The following is a 13,769-nucleotide window of genomic DNA, read 5'->3' as shown; positions in this document are numbered from 1 at the left end:
AGGTTATGGCTGCAGTTTTTTGGGATGCACGTGGAATTATACTTATTGACTACTTGGAAAAGGGTAAAACAATCACTGGTGAATATTATGCATCATTATTAGTGCAGCTAAAAGAAGAAATTAAAAAAAAACGACCACATTTGGCGAGAAAAAAATTCTCTTTCATCACAACAACGCCCGAGTTCACACATGCTTCGTTTCAATGGCTAAAATTGAAGAACTAAAATTCGAATTGGTCGAACACCCACCGTATTCACCAGATTTAGCCCCCAGTGACTTTTTCTTATTTCCAAACTTGAAAAAGTGGCTCGGTGGACAGAGATTTACAGACAACGAAGACGTCATTGTCTCTGTAAGTGCTTATTTTGAGGAACTTCCGAAAACGCACTTTTATGAAGGATTAAAAAAACTTGAAAAGCGATTGACCAAGTGTATAGAGCTCCAAGGAGATTATGTTGAAAAATAAAAAAAAAATTTACCCAAAAAAGATTGTTTTTATGCTTCATTCTAAGGACTTATTGAACTACCCTCGTATTAAGAATCTCTCAGACATAATTTCAATAAATTGACCAGTAATTGACTGACATTTTGACTTCCATCTACAAGAATATTATTACACCCTGGTCAACAACTTAACATCTTATATATTGCTTAAAAATGAACACTGATTGGAATAATTTACTACTTTTTTCATGGAGGAAGCTAAAAAAGTGACTCAAACTATTTTTTGAAGTGCATCTTCTTTTGGGATGGGACTGAATTAAAAAAAAAAGCACGAACGGATTACTCTCTGTCTCTTCGTGTCTCCCTTTTGTGCGGCGATTCACAGTTGATCTAAAGAGGTCTCTCTGATATCCCCACTCTTTTGTTATGCGATCCCCGAAAACTCATGATAATTAAACAAGACGATTCCAATTTAAAAGTTAATCCACCAAATATTCACTTCTGCCATGCGGGCACCACTACCACACACTGGTTTGAAATTCTTCTATATTTCATCAAATTTTACAAAAAATGGATATTCTCACCACCTTTAGATTTAAGTGTCCCCTAATCTTATTTTGAAGAAATTAAACAAATTCTTCATAACAATTATTGTAATAATTAAAAACTGAGTTTAACATTCTCAAAAATCTTTCAAATATACTCGACTACCTATTTCGGACCGGCCTTGGTTTTGGGCGGTTCATAATCGGGAGTAGAGTGTATTTATGAATCTAATAAACTTTGAAATAATTTAAAGTATTTTCTTAATATTTTTCAAGAAGTTAATTAACAACAGTGGTACATATTTCTGTTCCAGAACGGAGCTACTTCATTGATTCATTCAGAACATATCATCATTATTCTGGTTGTTTTTTCTTTAATCGTATTCGGTCTTTGCTTCACATTCGTATTTAACTGTGTCCGAAAACTCGTTCAAGATCATCGTATTATAAGAGTGAGTAACTTTTTTATTTTCTTATTCAACAAATTTGCTATCTTGTGCATAATGCTCATGATTAATCTTATTTAAATGCCGCATTTGTAATAATTTTCAAGTAATAGCTATTTAACATAGTTGTTGTGCCAAAAATAAGATCTCTGAAGAAAAAATGTCTATGATTTCAGAGTCAAAATAATATTGATAATGATTTCATTTTTAATAAAAAGCAATATTTTAAATAAAAAATTTTCTTTTGAACATGTTTTTTTACTTCTTACCAAGTTTTAAAAATGGTTGAATTTTAGAAAATGATGGATTATTTTTTCGAAAAAAATGATCTTTCTAACTATACTGTTTCCAATTTCAAAATTAAATTTTTTTGTGACTGAAATCTTTACGACAATTAAAAAAACATAGTTTTCAAACAAATAAATATATTTTTAGGTAATATACTTATTTTAGAAATTCTAATTAGTATAGTTGTAGGGAATGTTTTAACCAAAAAATAAGCAACGATATATTAAAATTTAACCATTTTTAAAAAGTTAGTAGGAGTTGACAGTTAGAAAATGCTTAATTGTAAATATTATGATTAAAATGCATCAGTTTCGTAAGTTTAAACCTTTTTTCGTGAAAAATAATCTTTTTTTCGTAATAAATGACTGATAATATGATTTCAATATTTAAAGGATGGAAAACATTTTTTTCTAGAGATATGATTTTCGGCTTGAAAAATACCTTACCTATTGTTCATTTTGGATTCCAGTGCGGACTCACAAACACAAGCCCTTAACATCATCGGTTTTTTGAATACTTTAGCCCAAGATTTCACTTGAAATTTTTTTTTTTGTTATTGTACTTTTTTATTGTATATTTCTTTATGTTTTACTTCAGAATATCTGTATGGAGATAAAATTAAAAAGTCTATGTGCTTCATATAAATTGTTTCGAAATTTTATTTTTTTATTATGCTTTACAATGTCATTTTTTTGCTATTTTACTTAATTTTTTTCTTCCAGTAACACAAATAAGATTAAAAGATCTTTCACTTGAAAAGTAACATCTTCAATTGATTATGTCGTCTTTAGAATTGATTTAATAGATTTGAAGTACTATTAATAACTGAGAGGCATTTGCTGAATAAGCATCGAGTAAAGCTAAGTATAAATAAAATAAAGTATAAGCCGAAATATAAAAATTCCGAATAACACAATTAGCTAACAGTTTATAATATTACCGAATTTGAAAATTTATTAATAACAAAATTAGAGACAGAAATTGCTGAACTTGAACATATCAGACACTATAAAATAACTGAAAATAGAAAATTCTCAAATTATAAAATTATATAATTCAAATAATTAAAAAGATTATATCTGTGATTAATATTATTAATAAATTATAAATGCAATCATGAAATATTCTTTGACTTTAAACTAATAATTATAATTTTAGAACAAATTTCTCAATACAAGTTTCTTCACAACATACACAAAAAAACTGTTGATAAAAATATTTTATAATTACATCTATATTCGGCAATTAAATATGATTGATTAAAAAACAATTTTTCTAATTGTTTAAATTCTCAAATTAGGGAATTTTCGTCCGAAATTTTTTTATTTGAGAAATAATTTCGGAAATGTTATATCTTGAATGTATTTTTTCGGGGACTTTTGCAATATGATTTAAGATTTTTCAGTTGCCCGATTAACAATAGAATTTAAAATTGCGATTTATTTTTAGCTTATCCCTGTATATCCTTTCATATCGTTTTCTCATGTAAAATCAGTAAGAAATTATAAATAAAAAAGAATTTTGTTTGATTTGTTGTATAAGACGTAAAAAAAAGAAAAATCCAATGTTTTTCAATCAAAGCACAACAAAATTCAGATTTGACATACTCAACTTCTTCCAAAAAAGTGTAAATTTCACTCAATCAAAAAAAAAACAAAAATAGTTTTTGCACATTTGTAAAAAGTTTTAAATTGCACCAAATTTTGAAATGAATAAAAAGTAATAAAAACGTATAAGATATTTAAGAAGTTTTGTAATGTTTCAAGAAAATGAAAAAGATAGGTTTCTAGGAAAACTTAAAATGATATTTTATTTAGAAAAATTAATTTCAAGAGAATATTTGAAAAGATTTCAAAACATTTCTAATGTTTTTAAAACTTCGAATAATTTAAAAATATTAGACGTTTAAAAATTTTTCAGAGAATTAAAAAAATAATGTTCTTCATATTTATGGGAAAACGTTTTATGATCTTTTTGTTTTGAAAAATGGACATCAATATGAAATTAAAAAAGATTTTAGAACATTTCAAAACTTTTCTTTAAATTTCGTAAGAGTAAATAATTTTAAAGCTAAATGTTTCATTTTGATGAGATTGGAAAATAAAAAAAAGATTAAATTCAAGAAATATTTAGAAAATTGAAAGGGATGGAAAAAATTGTATAGCGTAAAAGATTTTAAAAAATGCACATCTTAATAAAAGATTTTTTAAAATGTTAAAACAAATTCGAGTCAAATTTTTTTTTGACTTTCGCAAGAATCTTATAAAATTTATATTTATATGAGTTTCAAACAAACTGATAATAATTTTAATATTTGTGTGAATGAAAAAACTCCTTTCATTCAGGTATCGTCTATTATGTTTTTCAACATAATAAAAAAATATTACATAAGTGCTGTGAGTGAACTAGAGAAATTCGTGTTCTAAAGACGCAAAAGGTGTCCAAAATAGAAAAAGGGAAATAACTTAAAAAAAACACTTTTTGAAAGTAAAATCTTGGTCAATTATTATTTTTTTAACTAAACAAATAAGAAGCCAGCGTGGAATCCCACCACAAGATAAATGTTTGTTCACTGTGAGTTCGACTTGGAATTCATACACGTAATTTTATTCGCCCATTTTTTCTGGGTTCTTGATTTATTTTACTTTATTTTATGATTCAGTAATACATTTTCTGAAATTAAGAGAAATTTCGGAGGATTAGAACCATATTGTCTTTATAGTAACTTGGTATTCGATGAAATATTTATTTTAGTGCCCATCAATATCACAGTAGGAGATAAAATTAATGGGATCTTCGTTACGTGTCCGTTTAATGTCGGTCGTAAAATGTATAGGAAAGGCAAAGCGTAACTCTTTCTACAAACTTTCCAGATGAATGTGGTAAACCAAGCGACGGTAGCGTTAACGTGGCCGTAAAAAACCTTCAAACTTGATAAATCATTAGGCAGGTTCAATATTAAAAAAAAAAACAATTTAATTTAGGGGCCCTTTAAAAATTACATTAGGCTATTTTGAGAAATGTTTCCACCCCTCTCTATCTCTCGCTTTTTGATACAGATCCTTATACAAAGCTCAGACAGTTAAATAGTCAATAAACAAATTAATCTTAGACCACGGAGTTGCATTTAAAACCAAACAGTTCTTCGAATTTTTAATTAAATTCTTGAATTTTCCAATAAAAAGGAATCAAATTCAGCCAGAAAAGTTGCATTTCTAAACAAATGGTCAAATCCTTAAGCCGAAAAGACGAATTTTTTAGAAGGTGGTTTAATTTTCCACAAAAAAAAAACATTTTTACTAAAAAGTCACAATAAAAAAAGAACTTTTCAACAAAAAAGACGTATGTTCAAACAAAAAGTTACGATTTTAACAAACTAATTTGATTTTCAACAAGATAGTTTAACGTTTAACAAAATAGTTTAATTTTGATTATAATTTAATTTCCAGCAATTTAGTAAAATTTCCTAATAAAATTATCAGCCCTTATCAAGAGAAATTTATTTTTAATATAAAATTTCTACTTTTAACTAATTATTTAAATTTTCATTTGATATTTTAACCGAAAAAACACAAATTTACAATAATATTACACGCTTAAACTAGTATTAAAAAAAAGATGAATTTCCAAACAAAAAGTTGCACTTTAAACAGAAAAAGTGAAAATGTCTACCAAAAGAGACAAGTTTTCGACAAAAAAGATGAATCGTCAATGAGAAAAAATTCTTCAGTCAAGAGAGGAAAAAATTTCAATCAAATTGTTGCAATTTCCAAGGAAGAATGCGAATTCTGTACATAAAAAAACAGTCAGAGTTTCAACGCAAGAATATGAATTTTTAACCAAGATCTTTTCAATGCAAAGAAGAAGAATTTTCAATGCAAAAATATGATTGCTCAACAACGCAGCCGCATTTTCTAAAAGGAAGATGACTTTTTAAAAAATGTTTGGAATTGTTGACCTACAAAAATGAGTTTTTAGGCATGAAGTTGAAATTTCCGAAATAAAATTTTATAATCAACCGAAAAGGTATCATTTATAACCAAATAGTGGAACTATAAAGCAGACGGGACAAACCTAAAAAAATTATTTGCATTTTTTTATGAAATAGTTGAATGTTGATGCTACAAAGAAGAATACTAGCAGAATACCTAAAATTCTAAGAAATGGTTGAATTCTAAACTGATAAAGATGGAATTTCTACCAAAAGAGAGTAATTTGATAAAAAATATTTGAATTTCCACTAAGGCAAAATTCTTCAATCACGAGAGAAAAAAGTTAAACTAAATCGCTGAATTTTTGTACTAAGAAGGCGAATTCTCTAAAAACAGTGTAATTTTTAACCCAAAAATATGAATTTTCAACCCAGAACTTATCCGTCATAGTTGAATTTTCAAACAAAAAAGATCATTTTTGAAATAAATTTTAGAATTGTCGACCTACACAAATAAATTTTTAACCAAATGGTTGAATGTTCAATAACAAAATTTAATTATGAACCAAACGGTGTGCATTTTCAATAAAGTCAAACGGTCAAGGTTTTAATAAAAAAAGATTAAACTTCAACCATGAACTGTTGCGTTTCCAAACAAATAGTTGAATTTTCAATCCAAAAGGACGAATTTTGTAGAATACAGTTGAATTTTCAATAGTTAAATTTCTAACAAAATAATTGCATTCTTAACAAAAAATATAATAATTGATATTGCAACCAAAAAAGTATATAAATTTTAATAAAAAAACAATTAAATTCAACGAAAAAAGAGGTTAAAAAATCCAAAAACGTTAAATCCTAAACCAATATGTAGAAGAGATTAATTTTCATCGAACAGTTGCAGTTTTAACCGAAAAAGGTTATATCTCTTCTAAAAGAGCTAAATTAAAAAAAAGGATGTATTTTTTACAATAGAGATGAATTTTAAACCAGAAAATGTATTTGATTCCAAATAAAAAGTGGGATAGTTGAAATTTGAGCTAAACGCTATTAATTTTCAGCCAAAAGTGTATTAGTTAAACTTTCATTTAAGACCATGTTACGAGTGGGTCACGTAGCCAGATTCCTACCTTACCGCCACCTGTCTTATTTCCCAACTTATTTTCGCACTAAGCGCCACATCGAGTTGAAAATTTGGGTAATAAATAAGAAGCACTAAGAAATGTGGGCCTGGTCCTAAACTTTAATAATTATAAAAAAAGCAACAAAAAAAATTATTCACAAAAAAAAACTTTTTTCATAATTATACAAATTTAGGACCAGATCCACCATTCTTAGTTCTTCTTGTTTAGTATCCCAAACTTTCAACTCGATGTGGCGTTTCGTGTGAATATAAGTTGGGAAATAAAAAAAGTTGCGGTAAGGTAGGAATCTGGTCGTGTGACCTACTCATGACATGGCCTTAAGAAGATTAATTTTCATTAAAAAAATCAGCAAAATACTTAAATCTTCTACCCAATACCTTATTAAAGCTAATTGAACCTTAAGCGAAAATCCTTTAAAAAATTGTCAACATGAGGAAAAGAACGATGAATGGGGAAAAAATGTAAAATGTCTATTTAGATGTTTTATCCTACGTTACAAATCGTCACGAAATCTGTTACTCCCCCACCCTCAGATGTGACGTAGTTTTTGAATTTCCTTTTAATTATGCATTTTGATAAATTGATTAAATTTTCTAATTAAAAAGAAATTTTTATATGGAATGTATTTTATAACTTTAAGAGGAGGCGCCATTGTTAGGATCCGCAGAAAACTTAAAATGTTAAGCTTTAATATTACTATTAATAGTCTTTTCATATGTTTTTTAGAGTATTCGGAAGATCTTCGCACATGGAATTTTCAATAATGTGGACCTTCAAAAGTGCTTCAAAAATGCGTTTTAAAAACGGCCGGTAATATTTTTATTTCTTTTTTTCTCTCGTGATGTGATTTTTTAAACTGGAATTAATAGAAACAAAAGATTAACTAATATTAACTTGTAAGGTTTATATTAATATTTCTATGGATAAAAATTTCAGTGGTGCCTCCATTCAATAAGTTTAATTTGTAGATATCGTTTTAAGCAAATGATTATATCGTTTTATGTTTAATACAATTATTTTTAATATATTCACATGCAGGAAGGGAAATTTTGGCTAAAAAACTTTATTTTTATAAATTTTATGCATTGCGAAAGTAAAGTTTATAATTGAATACAATCGGTTTTCCTCCAACTGGAATTTTTCTCCAGCAAACGTTTTCCGCAACCATTTTCAACTTTACGTGAATCGTCGTTGAAATGGGACAAAAATTACAGAAGATTGTAAACACCTGATTTGAGGTTATTGGATTGAATCTGGGGATTTAAAATGATAAAAGAAACATTTTACGATATTTCCGCAATTGGGCCAACAAAAAATAAAAATTCCGACTTCTAGTTTTTAACTCTGATTTACGTTAATATTAATATTGTTTTCATTTAACCTTAACATTTATTGCTTGTCTGAGAAAAATAATTTTAAATATCCGTTTTTATTTATTCCTTAAAAATATATTCAGAAACACTATAAAAAGGTCTCTCTGATAAACTTTTTTATGATGAATAACGGATTAGAGAATTTAAATTATTTTGAGAGTCACGTTATATGAAAGAAAAAATATTCTTTTTTGCGAAACTAGCTTCAGACTTATAAAAAAGAATTATTTTTGGACAATAGTTTTTGTGCATGAATTTCTTGCTACTGTCACTGTGTCAATTTCTTAAAAATTCGTATATTCTAGTAGATCGTGGCTTATTTTTCGGAAAAAAAATTTCTTATAAATCTCCTGTTTTCAATTTTAAAATTAGGTAGATAATATTTATGAATACATAAGTGAGGTTTTTAAAATTTTATTTGAACAAAATTTTTTTAAAGATTTAAGCCTTAGAAAACTTTATTTTAAAAATTAGCAACAGTATAGATGTAGATAATATTTTATTCGAACAAATAAGCCACCATTTACCAACTTTAAACATTTTTAAAAAATTCGTAAAAACCGGAGGTAAGAAAAATTCAGTTGCCAAAAACATTATAGAAATTAAAAAAAAAAAAAAATCTTTTCTAAACAAAATGACATCATCAGTAATATTGTTTTGATTTTCAAATTCATATGACAACTATTTTCTTCAAAGATTGGATTTTCGGTACTACAAATACTTGATGAAAGTTTTGCATTGCAGACTAGATAATAATTTAGTTAATAAAGTATACAAGTACATGTAAAGTGTATATTTTATTCTACATAGAATTTTTTCTTTCTTATACTATTTTAAGGTTTTATCAATATGATAAAGTAATTTAAATATAGAATTCTAAAGATACTTAATTATCAAATATAAAATAATACAAATTAAATAAAAAAAGTTCTCGTGTTAACGAAAAAGTGTGTTATACCTTTATTTAATTGTCACTATTACATAACTTCTTCTGAAAGGAAGCTAAAGTGGTTGGAAATTGTAAATCTTAGAGAAATTTTGAATTTTTGTGATTAAAAATTTCGCGAATTTACTGATTTTGTAAAGTTGAAATGTTGGAAATTTAAAATTTCTGAAATTTTTCAGTCTCATCAACTTTTACTTTCGGAATATTTCTATTTAGTTAATAAATATCTTCCATATTTTAATTTATTTGTTACTTAAAATTTCTGAAATATTGTAAAATTAGGTAATTTTTAACCAAAGTTATGCCAGGTAATTTGAGCAGCCTTTAGGTCGTAAAAATTAAATTTTTTTAAAGACTGAGTACAATCGTTTTAAAAAATTGAAAGGCGGGGAAAAAGAGATGGAATAGTCCTGAAAATTCCGGACAACTAGCCAAGCTTAATAAAAAAAGTTTGTCTATATGCATTTTATTTATATGTGGCTCTTTTGACTAAATTCACTTTTCACTTTTTTGGAGAAATGCAGGTCATTTTGATCATCTTTGAGTATTTCAAATTTTATTAAGAAACTCTAAGGAGTGTAGATTTCACTGCAAGCTGAGGCAAAAATTTAAATTATCTCAATTTCTTCCAGGGATAAGACCTACAAAAAATTTGACAATTTTTTCATAATTAGCCTAGTGCTCAAGTAGTGTTGAGCCTAAAAAGAAAGTTGTTGAAGAAAAAAAAGGTGTCTCATATTTATTAATTCCTTGACATTGCCAGCGGCATAGTTTGCAATTTCAAACATTTTAATTACAGTTATTAATATTCAAAGCCTATAATGTTTCAGAATTCTCTATGAAAATATGATCAAAATTTCAACCCAATTTTGACATTAAAGGCTTTAATTACTTAGGAGGCATATCGAAATCATAATTAGAATTAAAGCAGCATAAACAAGCTTTTTTAAATAACACTTTATTGAGGCTAGACATGTGCAGCATTTTACATCAGAGAAAAATTTCTTTTTAATTACTTCCTATTGCACTATATTTATAACATGTTTTCATTATCCAAATTCTGTTTTAGGTTTCTATATATATTCAATCAAAAAAATACATATATTTTTTTAAACAAGAAAAGATTCTTGTTTCTCTTAAAATTATTTCCTAAATGAATACTAAAAATTTTTAATCAATTTTATTATAAAATTTACCTACAACATGAGCGTAAAAACTTTTGTATATTTTATGCTACCAAAACAATAAAAAATAGAAAAAACGTCCCTAAAATGGATAGTGCAATCCACAGTGGATTATACTTAATTATAAATACTAATCTATGTAAAATAATTAATGTAATTTGAAAAATAGTTAAGACAAGAAACGCGCAAATAATTTGAAATAAATTTTTTTTTTATTTGTGCTCTTAATTGATGATTATCCACAGTAGTTTGCATTATCCACTTTAGGAAGGTTTCCACTACCTGTGAAAATAATTGGTCTTGAAATGCTCAAAATTCAAATATGTGGCTCTTTTTTCCGGAATTTAAATTACTTGCACATTCATCTTTTCATTTCAATTCTTTAGGATTATAGATTTCACAGCAAAAAACTTGCGAGTTTCCATGCGAGCTCTTGGTTCAAGAAGTTTGAAAAATTCCTCGCTCTTGTTGACGCAATCGCGTGAGAAATGCTTTCAAACTTTATCCATAACGAGTATTCTGGTGCCGCCTTGAATACCATTCAGCAAAAATATAAAATTGTTAGAATTGAACTACGTAAAATACAAAATGCAATGACCGTTACCAAGTTTCCAGGGGACGTAAAATTTAATGTCACTTTTATATTTTACTGCGCTAATATGCATTATTAGCACTGAGTTGAAGTTGGAGAATGTATGAGAATATGACATTTTATCTCTCTCTTAAATTCTCTCTGTTAACATAAAATAGAGATGACGTTTAGTTTAGTTGGATTTTTATATTATCAAATTAACTTTCCTGTTTTTTTAAATTGTGGAGAGAAATAAAAATCGTGAGAAAAGTTTTAGAATTTTTAACAGAATATTTGTAAAGCCAAGAATTTGCAGATTTTGCATTTATTTAATAGTAAACTATGAAACTACTAAAGTATTATTCGATCGAGTTTCAATCGAAGTTTATAAAAAATCTCATTAATCTATTCTGAATTCGGCTATGCACTTTGTAGTTAATTTTTGTCGAATTAAATTAAATACATTTGAAATCAATTCAAGTGGATGAAAATCTCGACCAAATCAATTTCAATTAAGACAACATTTTACGAAAAGTCTGGGGCATGGTATCAGAATGATTTTTTATTTGCATGAATCATTACCTAGATTGAAAATAAATTCCCACGTATTTTACGCCTTATTAATAAAACGTTTTAAAAATATTGGATATAATAAAAAAACTGAGGTTTTCCTAAAAATCTTCTTCTCATGTTTTCAAAATTCAATGAAAATAATAAAGAAGAATTATGGGAAAGCCCAACATTTTTTTTAAATTTCTGCTTATATACAGGAACACATCCGATCAATAATATGAGCGCTTAATCATTTTTAATACTTCCTATTTTTTTCTTTCAATTAAATTTTTTATTTTTTTCGTAAGTTATAAAGGAAATCACAAAAAAGCAAGTGGTATTTTTTGTAGAAAACTTTTCGATATGTCAATCTTTAAAAAAATATTTTCTTTTTACCTGTCGTTGAAAGAAGTTAATTCGAAATACCTATTCTCTTTCCAAAAGTAGTACAATAAAAAAATAATATTTTGTTGATCTAACTGTAAAGTCAATTCATTTGATCGGAATTCAATGCAAATAAAAAAGAGTTTATAGCTTATATATTTAATTCAATCATAATTGATTCTTTATGTGAACTGAGTTTTCGTATATTTAAATAAATTATTATAAATTCATTTCTATTTATATAAAAACTGATTTCTGATCAAGTAAATTAGTAGAATATTTTGTGGAGCGCGGAAGAGTAAAAGATACCTGTGACAGACTAAAACAATGTCGTACCACTGAACGGCGTAAAGTTGGACAAGAAAAGGTTTCTTTGGATAAATTAATCTAGAATTTACGATTTTGCTCTGATTTGAGCTATTTTTGTACGAAAGTTAACTTAGTTTCAAAGTGAAATGTGCAAATTAAGTTTTAATAACTTTTTATTTAAGAACATGGTTAATATTTAAAAAAAGAGTTTTAAAAAATCCTATTTTTTCAGCAACTTAAATTAATGTAAAACGTCATTAATTGAAGAAAGAAACTGTTTTCAAATAATATCCCACATGTTAAAACATTTAATTGTTTTAATATGAACGAATTAATAATTAAAAGTACTATTTAAAGATTTTAAATTTCTCTGAGACTTTATTCTTCTATTTTTTTCGATGCAAAAACAATGCTTAGTTACCATTATAAAAATCGAAAGTAATTTTGATTGTAATAAACTAATTGAATAATGAAATAAAGATTTTCATCCATTCTCAACTGGCAGACGTCAGGTCTAAAATAATTTAATAAAAAAATGCGCAGCTTAACCACTCTTCAAAAAAAATCAATGTTTTCTTATTAGGAAATAGATTGCCAATTACTCGAGAAGGACCTCAATTATTAGGATAATTTGTCAGGTGGCAACTTTTCTCTTTATTATTATAAATTTTATTTTAAAATTGCAGACTCTCGTCAATTTTTAACCAGCAGACAGCGTTTTGTGAACTTGGAAAAATTATTTTCTAATGCTAATTCATTAGCAAGCAATAATTCCTTACTTTAAAAGCAGTTTCATAATGAAATTTAAAACTTGAATACATGTTAAAATTTTGATTTATTTGTTTACTAAGTCGACTAATAATGACTTAGAAAGGAGCTTATTTATCAGGAGCCTTTGTTCAGACGCTAAAATTGGTTATTTAATTAATTTCAATTCAAAAACTAAATTCGGGTTTAAAAACTAACAAAAATCTGTATACGTTTATGAAATTTATTTAAATAAATAGTAAATATTGTTATCTGATCAAGTTTTCTAATTAATAAGGTCCTTTTGGAGTCACTGGCAGGCAATTTTGTGAAAAAGAACATATATTTATTAACAGTAGTCAAATTAACAATAATTTGTTTATAAAATAGTTTCTGAAATTGACAATTCTTATTGTCCGGTGAAGTATCCCGAGTAAAAATGCTTCGACTTGAGTTTAACGTGGTTATATCTTGAGTTTGTCTCCAAGACTTTGATGTCTGACTGTGTCTCAAGACTAAGTCGAGACATAGGCCTTCGTCTTATTTTTATTGCTACGACAGGTAAAACGGCGTTTACTTGTCTTAAGTCGAGCCTTGTCTTGGCTAAGATGATGTTTACTTGACTCAAGACGATCCTTGTGTTGGCTGAGATTGTCAAACCTTTTTTGGCTCATAAATGAGATTAAAATTGATGAATGAAAAATTTATAATTAATAAATTAGTTACTTTTAATTTAAAAATTCAGAATCGGTGGGTCTGAACGAGTATAACCCTTGAAAATTTTCTTCAAAAAAATACAAATTGCATCTTTCTAGAAGGATCTGCTAAGCCGTTAGAAATACGTAAATACAAACAACATTTTCGGTATCATCGTCAAACAAGTATAATACAAAAAACAATCCGG

At 26.9% G+C, this 13,769-nt stretch overlaps 1 protein-coding gene across 1 annotated transcript in view; it reads left to right on the top strand.

Moving 5' to 3' along the window:
- LOC117178493 overlaps positions 1-13,769 on the top strand; it is a 455,271-nt gene that overhangs the window by 423,434 nt on the left and 18,068 nt on the right. The window contains exon 8 of the mRNA XM_033369920.1: positions 1,304-1,441. Within this exon, the coding sequence (XP_033225811.1) occupies positions 1,304-1,441 (138 nt within the window). The remainder of the gene's footprint in view (positions 1-1,303; positions 1,442-13,769) is intronic.

Source organism: Belonocnema kinseyi, chromosome 8 (assembly GCF_010883055.1).
Source record: "Belonocnema kinseyi isolate 2016_QV_RU_SX_M_011 chromosome 8, B_treatae_v1, whole genome shotgun sequence".
Classification (NCBI taxonomy): domain Eukaryota; kingdom Metazoa; phylum Arthropoda; class Insecta; order Hymenoptera; family Cynipidae; genus Belonocnema; species Belonocnema kinseyi.
Note: the sequence above shows the minus strand (reverse complement) of the source record. Positions and strands in the feature narration are given on the sequence as shown.